Raw genomic sequence first — 21844 nt, 5'->3', positions numbered from 1 at the left:
GTATTTCGCTGTTTGCGAATGAATTACGGTGCATTTTTTTTGATGATGTTTTGTATGGATTCGAAACGAGTGCTGTGAAACTTGTGGACCACGTAGGTTTAGGATTGCTCGGCGTTAAACATCTGTGTTTGTGGATATCTTTCAAGACGGCATCCGTGATTCTTCTGAACGATCAAGAAGAAACAGGATAAATTTGAGAGTAAGTAGATTACAGCTGTAAAGTAAATCTTGATTGCGACAAGGATCCATTTGTTTTTGTTCACTTCTAGCCTAAACCCAGATCCAGCAGACGACCCTGATTGATACACGGATCAATAAGCTTCTGTTCGGTGTGGCTAATCCAGCCGGATTTGGCAAGTTGGCGATCCATACCTTTCCGAAATGGTCAAACCGACTTTCAGAGGGAACCTTTGTAGACGGAGCTGGAAACAGAACCGATTTCGCGTGGATTTTTTTTTTTCAGAGAAAGCGAAGCATTTCGCAGCATGTTTTTGTTTGTATGTTGACATGTTTTATTGTGGAGCAACATTTGAAAGGTTGTTGTTATTTATTTTATTAACATGACTTTAACCTAGATAGGTCATTCGTCACTTGCATTTGAAAGGAGTGGTCCGAAATAGATCTTACAGCATTTTTTTTTTCATTTGAACACATGGAAAGAAAGGCCGTAAGAGCAATGTCGTACTGCCCTCTTCAATTGTTGCTCCAGTTATTGTCTATGTATTGCCAAGCTTTTTAGAATTTTTTCGAGATCAAACAGCATCGAAAAAAAGAGGAAAAAGTGCAAAATTGCTGACATAGATTTTTTTTTAATATTTTCAGATAAACTCATAGTCTAGGATATAACGTATTGAAGAATATTACCAGCAACCTAATGGACAAATCAGATAAGTTAACATTAAATGTAGTAAGCTAGATACTGTGCAGTTTGTTTTCTTTTTTCAGGTTTAAACCAAGAGCAACAAGATCACCAGGTGAACTCTCGATAGCCCGGCGTTGCACGACTGCTTCGTTTTCCTTCAGAAGCGGCTGCTGAAGTTACGTTAAACTTGGAACCCATCCATCCGACCGACGATTTCCACAGGATGGCGGAGATGGAGCTGATATTCGGTCAACTTTCTACCGCATTGGATGCCTCCTTGATCTGTGATTTTTTTTTCCTCTGTATAATTTAATCCTAAGACTTTTTGTGGAATTTTTTGTGTTTTTGTGAAATAAAAAAATAAATAAGCTATTTGACCAAAGCAAAATAAATGTTTCTAGCTCAAAATTCCGAAAATCCTTGAAAAATTGATGTTCATTCGAATTGTTACAACTATTTCCCAAAATGTAATGCGCCATGAAAAATCACTGAAATAACTATTTAAAACCATAAAAATACCATTTGAGAAATGGTGAAATCCCTAAAATATATACGCAAAAATGAACTTTCAAAAAGCATTTGACAAAGTGTCGCTAGAAGAAAAAATCAAATAGTGAATATTGCTAACAACATATATGGGGAATAGTTCACTATTTGAGAGACAGTGAGGAATTAAAAAAATGATTTACCAAATAGTGGCTATACAATTTGTCAAAATGTTGATTGAATATTTAACAAATGATTTCCAAACGGTTTTTTTCTATGCGGGTTTACATATTGAAGATTTGAAGATTAAAAGATTTGAAGATTTGAAGATTTGAAGATTTGAAGATTTGAAGATTTGAAGATTTGAAGTTTTGAAGTTTTGAAGATTTGAAGATTTGAAGATTTGAAGATTTGAAGATTTGAAGATTTGAAGATTTGAAGATTTGAAGATTTGAAGATTTGAAGATTTGAAGATTTGAAGATTTGAAGATTTGAAGATTTGAAGATTTGAAGATTTGAAGATTTGATGATTTGAAGATTTAAAGATTTGAAGATTTGAAGATTTGAAGATTTGAAGATTTGAAGATTTGAAGATTTGAAGTTTTGAAGATTTGAAGATTTTAACCAGATTTAAGATTTGTGGATTTACATATTGAAGATTTGAAGATTTGAAGATTTGAAGATTTGAAGATTTGAAGATTTGAAGATTTGAAGATTTGAAGATTTGAAGATTTGAAGATTTGAAGATTTGAAGATTTGAAGATTTGAAGATTTGAAGATTTGAAGATTTGAAGATTTGAAGATTTGAAGATTTGAAGATTTGAAGATTTGAAGATTTGAAGATTTGAAGATTTGAAGTTTTGAAGATTTGAAGATTTTAACCAGATTTAAGATTTGTGGATTTACATATTGAAGATTAAAAGATTTGAAGATTTGAAGATTTGAAGATTTGAAGATTTGAAGATTTGAAGATTTGAAGATTTGAAGATTTGAAGATTTGAAGATTTGAAGATTTGAAGATTTGAAGATTTGAAGATTTGAAGATTTGAAGTTTTGAAGATTTGAAGATTTGAAGATTTGAAGATTTGAAGATTTAAAGATTTAAAGATTTGAAGATTTGAAGATTTGAAGATTTGAAGATTTGAAGATTTGAAGATTTGAAGATTTGAAGATTTGAAGATTTGAAGATTTGAAGATTTGAAGATTTGAAGATTTGAAGATTTGAAGATTTGAAGATTTGAAGATTTGAAGATTTGAAGATTTGAAGATTTGAAGATTTGAAGATTTGAAGATTTGAAGTTTTGAAGATTTGAAGATTTGAAGATTTGAAGATCTGAAGATTTAAAGATTTAAAGATTTGAAGATTTGAAGATTTGAAGATTTGAAGATTTGAAGATTTGAAGATTTGAAGATTTGAAGATTTGAAGATTTGAAGATTTGAAGATTTGAAGATTTGAAGATTTGAAGATTTGAAGATTTGAAGATTTGAAGATTTGAAGATTTGAAGATTTGAAGATTTGAAGATTTGAAGATTTGAAGATTTGAAGATTTGAAGTTTTGAAGATTTGAAGATTTTAACCAGATTTAAGATTTGTGGATTTACATATTGAAGATTTGAAGATTTAAAGATTTGCTGTTTTGTTCACTTCAAAATAAATCAGAAAAGAATTGTTAAAAGCTGACAGAAATACCGGCTCATGCTTAGTTGAGATAAAATGTTGCCCTTTAATCAAAGAACTACATGTCTTTGTTCACATATCCTGTCTGCCATAAAACAAAATGGCTAATCAATCCTCAACCATCGAATGCTGGCACCACATTCATTAGCAAAATACAAAAATAAAACTATTTCGCCAGCTCCGCGAAACCACTGCTGCTGGTACTCTCGACAGGACGTCTACAGATCGCAAACTTCACGATTAGCATAAAGTACGCCGTCCGACCCAGCCCAATCAAGCACATATCCACAGCACATAGGGTACGTAGCTCGGTCATTAAAACCGGTGAAACCAGAACCGATCGCATTTCGAACACACGGCTCCTTCCTGCGTTGGCAAACTAAGTCCTCGCTTAAGCTTATTTTAAAGCTCCGTTTTTTTCTGCACGGAATGGTTGCAAATGTTACGAGCCTTCGAAAAAAAAAACGGCAAAAAAGGGTTCTTCGCTCCATTTGGCTGGGGCTCGAAAGGCGTAGTAGCCGACCCGACCCGACTTAAGTGCCAGGGCAGTGCCGGACTATCGTGTCCGAGTGAAGGCCATCGGGTTTGTGGTCAACGACGGCGTCAGCCATTCTACGGTTCGCACCCAGCTCAGCTATAGCAAAAAGTTGCACGAGGGGTTGTTTGCTGCTGCCGCCTTCTTCTTTACAGTTAAGAAGTAGAAGAAATATGTTGATTGGGAGGTGCACAAAAAAAACTGTAACAAGACGAGAACCCGCCCCAACAGTTGGGGTTCGTAGAGTACGGAAGATCAACCTAAAAATTGGAACTAATTTGAATCAAGTACATTAAAACAACATCTATTACTAAGAAAATATCAAATTATCTAGCAAGAAGAGAGTTTACATAAACGTTCAAATTCAACATTCTCAGATATTATATTACCATGATTTTTATACTGTGTCATAAAATCAGAGATTCTAATCAACTTAGTTTAACGCGTAGTCATAAGTTACGTTTGTCATCTTCAATTAACTTCGCCACTCGGTACCACTTTGCAACATGCTACTTGACAGCCCATTTATCCTGCTCCAACAGGAAACAACATTCACCAGCAAGCCCAAAGGACCCGCAGCCTGCCGACCTTGGCGATAATCCCGGTCTTTGTCCTCCCGATCAAGCTCATCGTTTGTCTACAGGGATAGTTCTTTGCGCGAGAGTGCAATCAACTTCTTGAGCGACGACGACCTTCAACAACCAACAAGCCGGGACACGCATCCGTACTCCACCCTTTTTCCAATCAAAATGGCAAAGACCTATCCGGGAAGTGAAAATGTGGTCTTTCAAGTTTCGAGGCGTAACCGCGTCTCATGAAACGGAATCAGATCTGGGCTGCGGCTGTGTGCGTTTGGCATCCACGTGTGTGCAAATATGTGTAATTATCTGGTTTTAATGGAAACGATTTTTCTTTGTCCGATGGGGTCGCCTTTCAGGCGTGAACGAGCAAATTGTTGTCCGAGCCGAGCTCCTCTTTGATTGTTTTGTGAAATTTATTTTAATTAAACTGCATTTTCCTAGTGATTGATGTTTTTGAGTAGGTAACGATGAAATGCCACGCCACAGCTAACCTACCCAAGAGGCAGTGGTCCTTTATATACTTAATATCACTTAAAATGCTACACCGTATGCCTTGCTACAGTTAAGTACAGCCATAGCATGACAAACTGCCCTCCAGCTGCCAGTGTGTACGGAATATAATTGCCTGGCAGAAAAAAAGCCGTCCCTGATACGGTTACGGCTGGGTTCCGTTCACTTTCAGTTTCAGTTTTGTGTGTTTGTCTCATTCAAGCAGCTATATATATTCCAGACTTGTATGAACTCATGAAAATGAACCAGTCAGGAAATTTATTTTGCTGTCTGGTTAGGAAGAAATAATTAGTTTTAATAAAATTCAATGAATTTTGCTGGAAATAATATCTACCAACTTAATAGCTTAATCGTGGATCATTAACCTTTAATATTACAATGAATAATGTATAAATTACTCACATTAAATGCCGTGAATTTTTTTTCATCGTCGCAGCCTATTTTACAGCAGTAATTTTCTTTCTTTTTGAAATATCAGTTCTGACTCCAAAACCAAAGATTATGTTCCGAATTCTTGTAAAAAAATCAGTCTCTGCCTGTATTTCGTCAACTTTTTGACAAAAAAGGTCAAAAATGGCGGAAGTTAATGAAATTCAATGCACATCCCGGGCAGATGGTAATAGCAAAATTCATGCCATTTCAATAACAAATACTGTTAAAATAACAGAAAATGTTATGGAATCTTCTTGAAAAATACATTTTTGCATAAGAGTTTAATAACAGTTTATGTTATCATAACAAAATTTGTTATTGGTCTGATATTGGTTGAAAGCCAAAACAACTTTGGAATAACATTTTTTGTTATGGAAGAATAACTCCAATTGTTTTTAGGATGATCGGATTAGTTGTTAAAATAACAAAAAATAATAACAAAGATTTGTTCGAAGAATAACTTAAAATGTTATTAGTCTGTTATTATAATAACAATCCAATAACAAAAAAATCATTACGACGAATAACAAATCCTGCTATAAATAACATAAAATGTTATTGGCCTAGTATTTTCAAATATCAAAAAATGTTATTCGCAAGTTATTTCCGTCTGCTCGGGATACCAAAAGAAGAAAAAAAAACATATTTTCTCTAAACTGTTCTAAAAAGCTTGTACATCTTTCTTTTTAAAAAATAGAACATTTCAGCCCTTGTATCAATAAATTATATTACTTTTCGATTCTGTTATATTTGGTGAAGAAAAGAAGGCAGTTTCGTCGTTCGAGAATTTCACGAAAATATGTTGTTGCAATAAAATAACTAACTATTGACTGATTTTTATACTTGTTAAATCGATTGTATACAATTTATAATACATTTATGGGAAAATCCATAAACCACGTGGACACCTTAGGGGGGGAGTTTGGGGGGTTTGAGATTTCCAAAAAAGTGTCCACGTAGTTTGTGGATGGTCCCTATACAATACAGAATTTTAAATTATTTAACTGATTTTGACTAATTTGGGAATCACATATCTGTAAAAGACAAAAAAAAATAAAATGTATGGTATGTTAATGATTTTTTTTCCTTTTAACGAAAATTACATAAATTTGTGTTTTTTTTTAATGCGTTTGACTCAGTTTAGGGTCCCATAGATTGAGTTTTAACAAAATTTAAGTTTCGATAAGTAGTTCAAAACTTGTGTATAGGTTTTCGCAAATATCCAGATTTTAGATAAGGGTAATTCTCCGCCAACTCCGCCGTCTGGGGTGAGATTCAGTCATACAAAAATACTGAAATTTGTATGACTGAATCTTACCCCCCAGACCCAATGTCACCCCTGATGACGGTAGATGAAATCCGGATCTAAAAAATAGATCGAATCCATCATATTACCCGTCATTGGTAAAGAGTGAGGAAGGCACCAACCACATAGGTGGATTATGTTAGTTTTTCATTGAAATATCAATTTTAGTAGCCATCAAAACCAATGTTTTAGCATAGATCAATATTAATAATAATTCTTACTTGTAAGTAAAAAAAACTTTTAAACTGTTGAGAAATTGTCCAAGGAATCCAATGGTGCAGTCCGTTTTCCGATTCAAAGTCATTGTGTTATTGAGAAAAACATGACACTTTGAGACCAACTATCTAACTTTGGAAACTTTTCAAAATTTGTTGAAAACTACATCTTGAGGTACTTTTTGAAAAGGTCCTAAAAACAAAATTTTATTGTTTTGCTTTTTGGGTGTTTTTGAATACCCCTGTCTCAAGACGGTTTTAAAAATACCCAAAAAGCAAACATTGAAAATTCTGTTTATAGGACCTTACCAAAAAAAAAACTCAAGACGTCTTAATTAAGCTCAGTATGATTACATACCATTATATTTGAATGATTATTGGATCACCATTTAGTAATTTCGATTTTTTTTCCTTTTTTTTCTTTTTGTTTAGGCCGTTGCAAATATTTTTCAAAGTTTATGCCCCCCCCACCCCCCCTCTTCAAAGTTGGCCTGAATAATCAGGGGGCAAAAAAAATATTTTTTCGAAAAACTTCAAAATTTTAATGAAAATTAAAGTTTAATCAACTGAAAACCAGTTAAAATGCATTTTCCCGCGTTTATAATCATATTTAGCATGTTTGAACTCCTTTGAAAATATTTTAAATTTTCATGAAATACCAATGTACAGTCCCACGAAAAGTTTTTTTTTTGCGAAAAAAAAATTCCGTCAATACCTCGATATTTTCAAAACTAATGATTGGAAAGCAACTGTACGCCTGTAAAATGCATTTTAAAACACTTTTTTCATCCAAATGTTAAAACCTAGGCTTGTAATTTCAATTTTTATATTTTTTTATTTTTTTGCCCCCCCCCCCCTCGACTTTGATCAGAGCCGAGGGACATAAACTTCAAAAAATATTTGCAACGGCCTTACTATTTTTTAAAAAAGATAGAGCAATAAAAAAATTAACAATTGATTTTCAGACGCAAAATAAAAATTGAAATCAAAAATTACCAGACAGTGTTACTGATACATTACCCTGATATCAAGTTATAGGAAATATAAAGTTTATTTTTTTCTGAAATTTAAGTATTTCTCAGTGTAACCTAACTAGCCCTCATTTGTCAGGTGAAATATCTCATAAATTATTGATACAATTTTAAATGTTAAAGTTGAAAAAAATTCTGTTCTTTTCATTAGAAATAATTTCGTAAATTTAAATCAAGTCAAACAATTCAAAAGGACTTAAACATATTTTTCTAGACATTTGCAATTTGAAGCTTTTTTTTTCAATTCAATTCGTGTTTATTAGAATTTACAAGCTCTGCTCAAGAATGTTACAATTGCAATTCAGAGATTTGGAGAACCTTTAAACTGAGATCATTTCATAAGCCTTTACAGGGAGGGTACATGTTTCTAAGTTTAGATTTTGCTAACTGAGTGCTCTTTTAGGGCAATTTTAAGCCATAATTTAAAAAAAATCCAAGAATACTTTAATTAAGCTCATAAACATATGACGACTAATGTTTTGACAATTTAATGCTGATCAAATTATTTGTGCAACCAATTTTAGGATCAGGCTTAATACTGAGTATAATTTGCGCATATTAGTGCAATTTGCTTTATTATACTAAGCAATTTAGAGGAATTAAATCTCACACACTGCAAACTTAAGTCACAAATTCTACCTAGAACACCTAATATCCCGGCCACGATCTCCACCATCAGCTACGGCCGGTCTAGTTTATTGGTCCAACGTGTGTGTGTACAAACATATGTTGCCCGCGATCTATACGTTTAGCCAGCACAGCACACTAGACAAAGGCGCTCCAAATTAAGCACCACCGTGCTCACCTACGCAAGCCCAATTTGTCTGCTTATTACGACAAATCTCTGCGCGCGACCCCGTGTGTGTGCAAAAATAACTGTGGTACAATTTTCAGTCTGTGCTTGAGCTCTTATGATGACTCATAAATTTTGCACACCTCTCGGCAGCTGCGCAATCTCGACGTCTGAATCTCGAGCATCTCGAGCCGGCGAATGTAGGGTAGAGGGTAGACATTTGGGATCGTGGTCGTTTCACCGAATTGGCCATTTTGCCGAATACTCCAATTTGTAGAATCATTCAGGGATACATGTCAAATTATGGTTATTTCACCAAAAAGCGCATCCAACCAAATATGTAATTTCACCGAATGGTCGTTTCATCGAATGGGTCATTTTGCCGAAAACTCCAATTTGTAGGAGCATCCAGGGAAACATGTCAAATTTGGGTTATTTCACGGAAAAGCGCGGTCAACTGAATAGGTCATTTCACCGAATGGTCGTTTAATCGAATAGGTTAATTTCATCGAAAACTACAATATTTAATTCCGTTTAAGAGTTATTCAACTTAACAGGTACTATCATCTAAAGCGCAATTTCACCGAATTGGCCATTTCACCGAAAGTCTACTAAATGATTCGGTAAATTTATTAATTCGATGAAATGACCGCATATAGCCATTGCTAGAGTCATGAACCCAAAATAGACTCAACTACTCTTTCGAAGGGGCAGCTCAGCAGCAGTCACCGCAGCAAATGTCACCGAACTCCAAATTGGCGACGAGCTGCCGAAGCCGGGCTGCTCCGGAAATCCAATCCAACGCCGCGACGACGGCTTCTCCGGCAGGGGCTTTTTGACGTAATCCATAAAACATTCTATCTCACTGGTGGGTACGTGCGTACTTCTTTACTTTGCAGTAGGAAGTTATATACCCCTAAAGAGTACGAAAAGGCAATTGTTTCTAGCTCGAACCGAAACTGCCATTCTCCACACAGACTTCCTTCTTCCTAGTGAACGACCGCCGGGCAGTCAGAAGGGGGTGCCGTGGCAGATTAATTTTTGGTCGGGGAAGGCGTTGGTTTATGGCTCTTGAGATGATGAATTATCCAACAAGAGTCGACATCAACAGATGGTTGCTTTGGGGTTGTGTCCGCTAATGTGTATCACCTAGCTCAATGAGGTCACTAATGGTGAGTTGTTGGGTGTTTTGAAGATGTGGGATTTGCATGTTTTTTTTTAATTCTAACTTATTTGAAAAAAAAAACAAGTTTTCTCTAGTGCAATGTTTAACTTATTAGTTCAACTCTTTACAATGTTCAAGATTAGCAAAGCTCTCTACCAAAGGTTACCACTTCGTCAACGAAAACTGTTGAACTTTACAGCCCCAAACTGGCTTTGAAGAAGCTCCTCGCGTCAGCATCCGCTGCTTCAACAGCCGCAAGAAATAATTAAGTCAAACACCTCGCCAATCTCCCAGGGCATTAAACCAGACCCCAAACTGTATTCAGTTGGTAGTTGGTTATGTTGGTATCTCTTCAAATTCACTGATGACGCGCACCAGCACTTCCATTCGATTACGATACCCAAAGTTTGTGGGTTTGATGAGCTCGAAATACCACTTCCAATGGAATGCAAAGAACTAAACCCTATTAAGAGTTGACATTTCAACGGGGATGATTAAACATTGACGACGGGGGTTTGTGGATGACATTTCGGTAGGGATTTGATTTTGGAGGTTTTCAACCTTCATGGTTGATTGCTGCTTTGGAAATTATTTAATTTGTGCAAAATCATGAATTAAAGAAAAATTAAAAAAGTTAAATCAAATGCATTTTTGCACTCTTGAAAACAAAACAGTTCAAATGATTTTACAACTGTACAAGATGTATCAAATCAACCCCTTCGAATTTGAATTCGCCTACGTCAAAAACAAGCTCGTTTTACCAAATGGTCAAATCTCTACAATTGCGCGCGGGCACAAATTTCGGTCCAACTTTTAAATGTCACAAGTCAAACAACCTTCCATCGATCGTGCGGTTCTCTTAATCGTTAACGTTCGTTTTGTTTGCATTTTTGTTGGAACTTTCAGCAGATAAAGGGGGTAGCGTGCGGACCAATTTCCAGCTACAGAAAAGATATCAATAGTAAATTTATTCACAGTTTAATTTAAGCATCTTTTCATCAGATTTTTTCCTTTCTCTCATTTTTGCAGGCGTCCGCCGAGAAGATGTCTGCTATCAGACATCGACCTCTGGCACCACAGAATGACAGCGACGACAACTTCTCGGACGATGAGAGCACCCCGCTGACCCAGGACATCTATGGCGGAAGGTAGGTTTCATTAATTACATTAAAAAAAAAAAGATTCTTTAGTTGAAATTTCGTTGACAACTTTGAAAAAAGCAAATAATTGTTCTAAATGGCGCCAACGTTTACTTTCCTTCAAAATCAATTAGTCAAAACTAACACTAATCAAATCTAACCTTGGTACCTCCACCTATAATTAGAGGGAAAATTGCTCCATTAGAAACTAACTCTGACCAGCAGGAGCTCCGGCACCGTGAGAGGGAAAATTATATCCTTCGTTGGTTGATTTCTAGACAGTTTCGAACGCAAAAATTAAAACAGAATGTTTCAACCCTAGAGGTGGAGCTGAATAAATTATCACACGTAAACCGGTTATTATCGCTCCATATGGATCAAACCCGATTGAGGGAATGGCGAATGTTTGTGTGAATTTGATAAAAATAAACAAATCGAGTGATTTGGCGTTTTTAAATCGATTTTCGCGTATGGAATTCAAAAATCTTTTTATCATAATGCAAGTTCAGCAAAAACAATGTCATAAAGTTAAAAAGGAGATTTCAGTAAACAAATGTGTTTTCTTTTATTTAAGGTTATTTTTGAGCCTCCCTGAATATTCATTTCTCACAATTTTCACCTGCGTCCTTGGCCCGCTGTCTGACTGACAATAGAGTGACGATTAAATGCTCCACTGGGTTGCGGTAACCCTTTTACTTTCCCATGTGATTATGAAGAATGGAACTAAGTGTTACGCTCTCAGACTTTTTGATTTGAATTTGGACACGATTCATAATTTACCATTTCTTTAGGGTAATAACTGTTTTAAAATTGTCTTGAAACTCGAAAAACATGCCACAAATTAGGTTTCACCCATAATAAAATCACAAATTCGTTGGAAACCCCTGAATGTATGCTTTTCCATCGAAAAGACTGCAATGACTGCAAGCGACGAACCCCGCTTGAAAGCACAGCAAACCAATAAGCCGATAACTTCCTCCTCAGGCCGCTAGCCACACAACAATAATTAGAGCAGAGTATATTTGCAGGCGAAAACAAAGCAAACCTCGCGTTTTTTAAGCACTTACCTTTAGTTTACTCACACAAGAACATTTCATTGAAAACCTTTAATGTAATTAATAGAGTCATAAAGCCGCATGATAAAAAACCCTTTGACCTTTATTTGCTTTAAATGCCAAAAAATCAACAAATCGACAAATTTTCTGATGAATAAACTTTGGCTGGCTTGGAAAGATGTCAAACAATACCCTTTCTGGAACCAAAAATTGTCAAAATTTCTGAGGATTCTGTAAAACTATCTAATTAGCAATTAATTTTGAGATCAACATTAATTCTTTTGTGGTCGTTAAAGTAACGTTGCGCTCAGACAACAACAATTTCTACCAGTGTATACAATTAAGTCAGTAATTTAAACTTCATTTTAGAACCCAATTAATACAAATCATCAATTGCAAGTTTTATAGCATTACTTTTCCATTACTAAAATTTTTAATCGGCAAGAAACACAATCAAAGAGAGATCAGATCAAATGAAAAAAATGTAAAATGTAGAAAAAATTGACTATGTAAAACAAGTACGAGTAACTTTAGTTGCAAAATCTGTATCACTATCTATGTATAACAAGCCGCGTTGAGCAAAAGAACAAATAAAAATGTATTAAAACTTGAAAAAAATACAATGATTTGAAACATTTTTTTATTAAATACCGGTAAAAAAAGATTTATTTTTGCTTGTTGTAGGAATTGAAATTAAAAAAAATTCAAAGAGAGAAATCAAAATAATTAGCACTTATAGAAAAAAAAAACTGTTTGGATCTTTCTGCTCAAAAGGTGTTTTTGCTGAATGTCACTTTCAAAGCAATTTTTTACCGTCGTGAAACTAATTACTTTTCCTGTCATTCTTGAACGACGAAACAGCCTACTTTTCTGTACCAAAAAAAATAGAATCGAATAGTAACCCTTTTCAAAACAAATGCTGAAAAGTTCTACTTTTCAGCACTGAAATGGATGCTGAAAAGTTGAACTTTTCTGCACTGGTTTGGAAAAGTTATACTTTTCAACATTTTTTTGAATTAAGCGATTCTGTGACTCAATGCATGGACATTTATCCTATAATTCTGTTCAAAGGGTGTTTTCGGAATTGCAAAAAACGTTGTTGGAACTCGTTGCAAAACTTGATTTTTTCATCACACGTCGTATTTATCCAACTCGGTGAACCTCGTTGGATAAATGTACGACTCGTGCTGAAAAAATCCTCTTTTCACAACTTGTTGCATAAACTACTATTCTTAGACTATAGAGGTGTGGATAATTCGCCAATTTTGTTCCTAAGAAAATATTAATGAAACGTGCAAGTCATAACAAAATGATGATTTATCCAGCACGAATCAAACGACGAATGCTGAAAAATAAGTTTTGCTGACAGTTGATGTGGTCGAAAATAAGTGTTTTTGGGCCTTTTCAAAAGTTAGACCGACAGCTATAAAGTTAACTTCGTTTTTCAAAAGTTAGGCTTGATTTGAAAATTTTGAAGATTATATTTATTCGAAAGTTAGGAAACTTTCATGATAGTCTAATTTTTTTGACATTCAAAATCGGACGCATATGGAAACTACATCTAATTAAATCGTGCCTCTAATGTTGTCATATCAGCAATTTGACATACAATTACACTGCCCATGTTCGCATAAATGTCCCATATGCAAAAACAGCAAACTGAGAAAAACGCAAGGCAAGTTTGTCCCACACATAAGGCTACGTGTTAAGTTTTCACGAAAAAACTGGATTTCCTACCGATTTCTAGAACAAAGTACTAGATGTTATACCCAAGTAACATTTTTTTCCAAGAGTTCTACAGGAGCTCTTCAAGATAGCTACAGCATAGCAGTTTGGACCGCGGTAGGATAAAATTCTCTTCAAAACTTCTTCAGGAGTTTGGAAGAGTACTTGAAGAGAGTTTTATCCTACCGCGGTCCAAACTGCTATGCTGTAGCTATCTTGAAGAGCTCTTGTAGAACTCCTGGAAAAAATGTTACTTGGGATAGGCTCTTTCGAAAGAGCACACAATTTTGAACCAAACTGCATCAATAACTCAAAAGTGATGAAAATGCATATGGGACATTTATGCGATCATGGGCAGTTACAGCTCATAAAAGTGTTTTCAACTGAAATCGAGTGATTAATAGCTCAATAGGAATTGTTTTGCAAAATGAGTTGTTTAAATAGTGAAAATCAGCAAAATTCACGGAGTTAGAAGCGAGTGCTTAACCTGCCAAAAACACGAGAATTTCCCCTAGTTAATGTGTTAAAAATTCAACGCTGTTTTGTTGGTGTAGAAAAATCCTCATTCTTTCTGTTTGCTTTTGATTCAGAGGTTGTAAAAGATAGGTCCGATCTGCAATGTCTTTGCAGCTTGGCCATGACTTCTGCACTTGAAAACGATGCACGGTTTCGAAATTTCTGTAAAGTATTCTCGATTGCAAATTTGATTTCAATTCTAAAAATAATGTAACATAAATGGAAAAACTGGCAACACTTCGATGAGTTTGGACTTATTAGTACAATAACTCAAAACTAATCTAAAAAAAAATTGTATTCTAAAACATATCCAAAAAGATAATTTTCTGATCTGGTTATTTTACTCAACTCTTTTTATTATTGAAAAGTCGTATTAAAAATGAGTATTTTAACTATTATTCTGCCGAAGATCGATCAGAACACCCCTTCTCAAGATACACTTTTTTGAATATCTTGAAAGCCATTTTGTATGGACAGCTGTCAAAATTGTATAGACTTGCAGGGACAAACTTATGATGCAAAGTGTGTTCTTAGAAAAAAAAGAAAAGTTGTTAAAAAGTTCACACAATGTTTAAAAAAATAAATTTCCAACAAACTCATGGAAGATTAGCTCAAATCTCATTCTATGTTTTTTTTTAAAGCAAAATTCACGAAAAGATATCCTAATATCAAAGGTACCCTCTTTTTGATGATAAGCAGTGCAATAAAAAATTCACAACAGATTAAAAATACGGTATATTCGGGGTCTGACAGCAATAGTGAGTTCATACAAACAATTTCGCACTTTTGTTCACACAGTTCGGTCACGTTTACGCTCAAGCAGCGAACCATAGATTATGCAAATTTGGAGAGAAACCAAACGTAAATAAAAGCAACATGAATACGCATACTTCAAATTATTTCATAAAAAAAAGAGAAAGAAGTTTTTAACACTTTAACAAAAACCCGTTGAGAAAAATCAATAGATATCAGCCCTTCGACATAGATGAAAAAACAACAACACGCAAACCATCTCGTGAGTTGGGGGGAAAACTCTTTTTTACGCTCACACTTGGGCAGCATAATTGTGGATTTCTCACAAACACACTTGATAGCACACGCACCCCGCGGCCGATTTCTACCGGCAATTTGCTGATTGCGTTTTTTTTCTCCTTCTGCTGAGATGCATGCTGCACGATGGTTAGGGGGTAATTTAAGGTTTGGTGTGTGAGATTTTGTCTGCAGTTTGTTTACAATCATGATTGGTAATGTTTTTTTGTGCAGTGGCATGTGTGAGAATAGTTATTTTTAATTATGTTGCATATACTTGTTGATAGACGGAATATTTTATTATAAAAAATATTTTTAAATAAATAAATTAAATCATTTATGCGTATTTGAAACAGCTGCTAACATGAACAAAAACATCACTGATTAACCATTAACACCAGGTATTTGCTCAACAATTTATCCACCCCAACTGACCCTCAACAAACAAAACAAGAACAGCCAGCTATTGTTGCAGCACATTTTGACACATTCCACGCCATTCGACGCACACAGAAATTGCACGCTCAATAAACGAATAAACTAATAAACATGGACAAAACGCAGAAAATTAATTTCATTGTGAACGACGACGCTCACATTCATTGTTCATCGCGCAAGCAGCTGTGTGTGAGTGTATGTGAATAAGACGCAAGGAAACTGGCCGAGCTTAAGTTGGTTAGTGAGCTTGCTTGAATGTGTGTTTGTTACCTCATGACCATCCAATTTTGATATTAATTTGAAAGTAAAACTATTTCGACCAGACGCCGTTACAAAACGTGCCCTCGAAAGGCAGCCAGGCAAAGATTTGCCTATTGGCGTTGTTGGCATTTTATTGCTGCTGTTCCTGTTGCTCAACATGGTGTTATTTTATTTTCAATATTAATTTTATTGTTTTGCTAACCTCTTTGGTATTATATTTTTATTTAGAATTGATTTGTCTTCTATTTGTTAAAAATGTTGTTTTAATCAACCTTTTTGATTTTTTTTTTCAATTTTTAATTTTTTTCAATTGCACTAGATCTAATTATAAATGTTAAGTATAACAAAGAAATAGTTTACAAATATATTGAAGTATTCAATATCAGGAAAAAAACAGAAGGTAATTAAATTATTTTTTACAATTTTAGTTAACAGTATTCAAAACATAATTCTGAATCTTTTGACATAGTTTGCAAATAAGGTTTTCATTCACATCATGGTTTCGCGTTAAATTGTTGACCCTTTAACAGGGATGGCAAATGGCAAAAAACCATCGCGAAGCCCTCGTTTGATTTATTACCTTCCAGTTACAGAATTCACTATAATGATGTTTGAAGCAATTGTAGATTTTGTACAAACGAACAATTTTGTAGAACATTGTTTTGTTCCAAAGTGAATGCTGTTGACACTAGAGCGTAAACAATGTCTAAAAATGCCACCATCGGCGTCCTTCACTCGCGATGGTGAGGGGATTTTCGTTTACGCTCTAATGTCAACAGCATTCAGTTTAGAACAAAACAATGTTCTACAAAGTTGTTCATTAGTAAAATATCTACTAGTGCTCCATACATGATTATAGTAAATTCCTTAACTGGAAGGAAATAAATTAAAAAAGCTTTTTGGAGGCCCATCGGCAAATACCTTCCCTGCCCTTTAATTAACCAGCAATATGTAAACTTTCAATTTCAAAATTAAGCGGAAAATGAATTTTCCGAAAAATGTTGAAGTTTTAGAGCTTTGGTTGTTGTTGCAAATGGAAAAGGGCAACTTCTGGTTTGGTTCAAAATTAGGGTGGTTCACGATTAGGGGGATTTTGAAAATCTCACATATATGAAATATTTTTGGGATTTTTTTTCGTCTTCTAGAAAGTTGTTGAGCTCGCCAATCCAAGGAACTTTGTCAAAGACACCAGAATTTTATCGCGCAATATACGCCTTCTACGACCAAACTTAGAGAAAGCATCTCAGCAAACCCTCAAAAAGCAGTTTTTTAACGTAGCAATCCAGGGTTAAGTTATAGAGAAAAGCGTTGTTCGAGGCACTTTAAGAGCTCTTTTCACAAGTCAATTTGGATTTAAGGGTCGAAAGTTACAGTCATTTTAAGATTTGCCTGTTTTGCAAATTTAAAACATAAATATTGCATTCAATTTTCTTTTCTTTGGTGTCTTCGACAAAGTTGCTTGGATTGGCGAGATCAAAAACTTTAAAGAAGAAATCCAAAATATTCCTGAAAAGTCAGATTTTCAAAATCACCCTTATTGTGGACCACCCTAATTTTGAACCAAACCAAAAGTTGCCTTATTCCATTTGCAACAACTTTTCTGAAGACACCAAAGCTAGAAAAAATTAATTAGAAAATGCATTTTCCAATTAATTTTGCGATCTGGACCACTGTGCAATGTTTCATAATTTGCTGTTTGGCCGTTGCAAGTTTTTTTTTATGTTTATGTCCCTCGGCTCTGTCAAAAATTAAAAAAAAAAACAAAGTTTTTGGCAATGATTTCAAAATTTGAATGAAAAAGGTGTTTGAATGTATTAAAAAACACCAGCCTACTTATTTTGCAATCATTCGTTTTTATAATAAATAAGTACTAACGATTTTTTTTCAAACGCAGAAAAATACATTTCAGTTGATAAGACTTGTTTTTCCATTTAAATTTTAAAGTTTATTGAAAAAATATTTTTTGCTCCCTGATTTTTGGGCTGTTAAACGATATAAACTTTGAAAATTATGTACATCGGCCTAAACGGAAATTCCATAGCACACAAAAAGCAAAAAAATAAAATTTGATATTTTGGACCTGAGGTATGAATATAGCGAATGAGTAACGTGAGTCCCGCCCGTGTGGATCAATCGGACCACGCACTGGACTCACAATCCAGAGGTCGCCGGTTCGAATCCCACGGCGGGCGCTCTAAAATTCTTTGTGTAAATATGGGTATTCGGCGCCGTCGCTCCGTGCCATACTTTCATACACTTAGGAGCCCAGGGCGGCGAAGTCCTTGTAGATAAAAAGGAAGACACTAGTGGTTGGTACTAGCAATGGTGGCCGACAGCTATAAAGTCAACTTCGTTTTTTCGTAACGTGATTTTCGAATGATCACAAGGTATGAGGCTGTTCAAGCACAAGCATAACGTATTTCTTACTGGTATGTCTTTTATTTTGTCTATTTTTTTTTTTTCATTTTTGCTGAAAAATTGTGTGTGTTTTCAAGTTTCGATCGGTTAGAGGAAGTTTTTCTTTTAAAAGGCTGACGAAGAACTGCGGTAGGAGTGTCATTCTGCGATGTCGCAGATAAATTCCCTGGCTGATTTTGGAATCCACCAGCTTTTCCTGACCCAGCGTAAAAACATCACTAATTCTAGCAAAGCTGATCCAACAAACAGAGAAAATTTTCACTAAACGAGCAAGTTTTCAAACGGAATCAAGCTTCTTGTTGAATACAACCGCATGGACTTCATAAACAACTTTCATTCATAATTATAAAAAATGAAGATCTCGCCTTCAACTATCTTAACATTTCTTGACTTCAACTCTAGGTCCTCAAAAGCCCTACATTTTTGATTTCTGCAAAAAAATAATAATAATAATAATTTTTAATGTTCGATAGCAACATACTCTACTTTTGGCGAACAGTAAATTGGTTCCACTTTGACAGTTCAAAATTGAGGCCGTTTTGCGAACCAATATCCAGTTGTGGACCTTTCTAAAAAATACAGAATACCACTTCACTACTCAAATTTCGCTTCTTATTTGCATTTTTTCCAAAATCTTGTTGAGTTCCGTCAGTTAATTCAGAGATAAGAATGACAACTGTAATTTCTAAGCTACCACTTACAGTAGAATGCCTGCTAGAGTAGGAGAGAATTTCGCTAAAACAGCAAACAATTTTGCCAAATTTTCTACTGTCATATATAATAATCAAATAAAACAAACCAGCAGAACTTGGATTGTAGACGTTTTCGGCAAATATCAGCAAAATCAAACCAGAAAAATCTCTCTGCTGATTTGGCGAAGGATCAGAATACAATTGAGGGATCAATTTAAATCAAAATAAAAAAAGATAACCAAAAATAAGGGTTTTGAAAGTCATGTGTTTTTCAAATTTATGCAAATTTTGTTTTTGTGATTCGGATTAGTTTTCAAATGGCCGTAAGAGCCATTGGTAAACGAAGTCCTTTTTGCATCGGTATTCCTTACAAAAAGCCGATGTCAAACTACAGGTCCTTCAAGGGCCCTAACAAAAAATAAATTAAACTTTGTTTCAATTTGAAGAAAAACGCAAATTAGTGTCGTAGGTCACGGTGGCTCTTACGGCTTTTTGAAAACTAACTCATATTATGTTCTGCTGGAACTAAATATGCCACTTGTTTTTTTTTTTTTACTGAGGCTGTGTAATACCTTCTTAAAGTTTGGAGAATGTCGTTTTATAGCAAATTACTGGGTTTTTACAAAGTTATTAGTTTGTAAATATAATTTTGAAAAATTTAAATTAAATAAATAAAATAAACTAGGAGAATTTGTAAATTAGTCAAATAAGTTTCAAAAAATAACCCTGGGAAATAATTTTCCATAATAATTTATTCATCAGGAAAATACCGATGTATACTGTGTCATTTTGTCGTAAATTTTAAGTACTAACGATTCTATAAAAAGATTTTAAGTGTAATTTACACTGAGTGCGTCTTAAGTTTTTCAAAATAATATTTACTAACCAATGTAATCAAAGGTGGATTGATTTGGTAATGAGACCAAATCAAATTCCATATGAACATCGTTTTTCAATAGCTTTTTTGCAACATAAAAAAAAACAAGCATCAAAGATAGTCGGTAGATATTAGCAAAACTCAACGATTCGTGACAATTCACACTTTTTCGGCAAAGAACAAACACTAAACCACTTCACATAACCGACTTAATATGACCAACTGAGCAGTTACCTCAAAGAACCTCAGCTGTTCACCAATTCTGACCGATTGTGACCTTGACTCATTAGGAACTCCACTACTTTGACGAATCCCATAAAGTCAACCATTCTATACGCCAAATGTTACCCAAAAAAAAACACCTTAGAAAGGAATCGCCACAGACAACCGGACCTGTTGGCGCGTCTGTGAAGTACGCACTCCGCTGGTGAATCGCTACCCACGAAAAACTTCCGTTACGGTCAACTGCGCCCAACTTTGGACTTCGCATCGCCGTAATCAACACCTCGCGGCTCAGTCTGCTGGTAAACATCGGCCCGTAACAGTCGGCGCAGTTTAACTCGGTGGCGCCTCCAAGTGGACGCGCGCTACGCATCATTCAAAGAAGACCCATACCCACCCAGTACTGCACCGAATTCACCAACTCCGAACAACACTCTCACTCTCTCCGGGGCTCTCGGACGGTAAAGTCTTTAATTAGTACGTTTTTCGATCGCGCGCGGCTCTACTAACCCGTTCGATCGTTCGCGGGTATTGAACGCCCGGTCGAAGAATTCCGCGTAAAGCGAAAAGTTCCTGGTCAGTCGCGCGGACTACACGACTCGGGCAGGAAGCTTATCACCAGTGTTGAAGTTTAGTGAAGTTACACGGTACAAAGTGGCCAATGGGAAGACGACTGGCGTAGTGTGTGTAGGGAAGATCCACCGGAATGTACCGAAGAGTGAGCACCGCGAACCTAAGTCCCTCGACCCCGCCGGACTCGTCGGGGGACATCGAGTATGACCCCAGTGGAGGTGGAGGGGGCACGGAAGACAGTGGGGGAGGTGGAGGAGGAGGAGGTGAAGTGTACCGATTGGGTGGAGTTCCGCTGCCGCCGCCACCCCTGCTACCCCGGAACAGTAGTCATCGGCCACCGGAGGGGGGGAACAACTACATCAGCTACAAGAGTCACTACTACGCCCGGGTGGCGAACGACGACGACGAGGAGGAGTACCTGATGTAATTGGGGGATAGTTTAGGGATCGTCCTTTTATTACGTAACGCAAAATTTGTGATTTTGGGTCATTCTCCGCCAACTTACACAGCAGTTGAAACCGATTTACGATTGCGATTGTGAATCCGAGGTCCATGTTATCGACATCTCGTGACGGAGGAGCGATACGACCCCTTTCTGTTACGTTCGAAAAAGACGTGTTTTTTTTAAACTTCATCATCTCGGTACGAGAATCGAACTCACGACTTCTAGATTGGAGTTTCAACATGCAGCATGTCGAAACCCATCCCCTACCGGTCAGGATTCCCAGTGGGGTCTCAAAAAGCCGTTTGTAATGCGTTTCCGCCTTTTCGGACATGGTTTGATTATTATTTTTAAAAACTACAAGCTAATCCCGACAAACTTCGTCTTGTCATTTTTTCGTTTGTTGACGTTTTTAGCTTGTTTGCTTATTCAGCCTCCTGTGATAAAAATTTGTTTTTACGTAACTTTTCCCATACAATCTGCATATTTTCCGGAATCGGTTGCAGAGTGGCCAAAGCTGTCACTTTTTTTGCAAAAGAACCTTTCTTGGACTAATACAAACCCTAATTGCAAAACATTGAAATTTCACAGCAATTTTAAGATACTCGAAAATCTGCTTGAAATCAAATGCAAAAAAAAAATATTTTAGTATTTTCAGTAGAGGAGAGTTACTATGAGAACTAACAATAGTTCATAAATAAAATATAACCCCCTTACACAAAATATTCATTGCATTTTTTGTAAAAGTTCAATTTTTACATCTGAAAGACTTCAAAATTTTAATATTAAAATAATTTGCTAAAGTCTCTCTAAACGAAAAATAATTCTTAATTCATTATTTAGAATAAGTTTAAGCAAAGCT

General features: G+C 35.6%; 1 protein-coding gene across 4 annotated transcripts in view; it reads left to right on the top strand.

The window, feature by feature from the left end:
- The window catches only part of LOC120422478 (chitin synthase chs-2), an 83329-nt gene that overhangs the window by 41436 nt on the left and 20049 nt on the right, over nt 1-21844 (top strand). For all 4 annotated transcript variants that reach the window (XM_052709672.1, XM_039585934.2, XM_052709670.1 and 1 more), the window contains one exon: nt 10625-10743. In XM_052709672.1, coding sequence (XP_052565632.1) covers nt 10640-10743 — 104 coding nt within the window. In that variant the 5' untranslated portion in view covers nt 10625-10639. The remainder of the gene's footprint in view (nt 1-10624; nt 10744-21844) is intronic.

Source organism: Culex pipiens, chromosome 3 (genome assembly GCF_016801865.2).
Source record: "Culex pipiens pallens isolate TS chromosome 3, TS_CPP_V2, whole genome shotgun sequence".
Classification (NCBI taxonomy): Eukaryota; Metazoa; Arthropoda; class Insecta; order Diptera; family Culicidae; genus Culex; species Culex pipiens.
The sequence above is the reverse complement of the archived record's forward strand: the minus strand, read 5'-3'. Positions and strand labels throughout refer to the sequence as shown.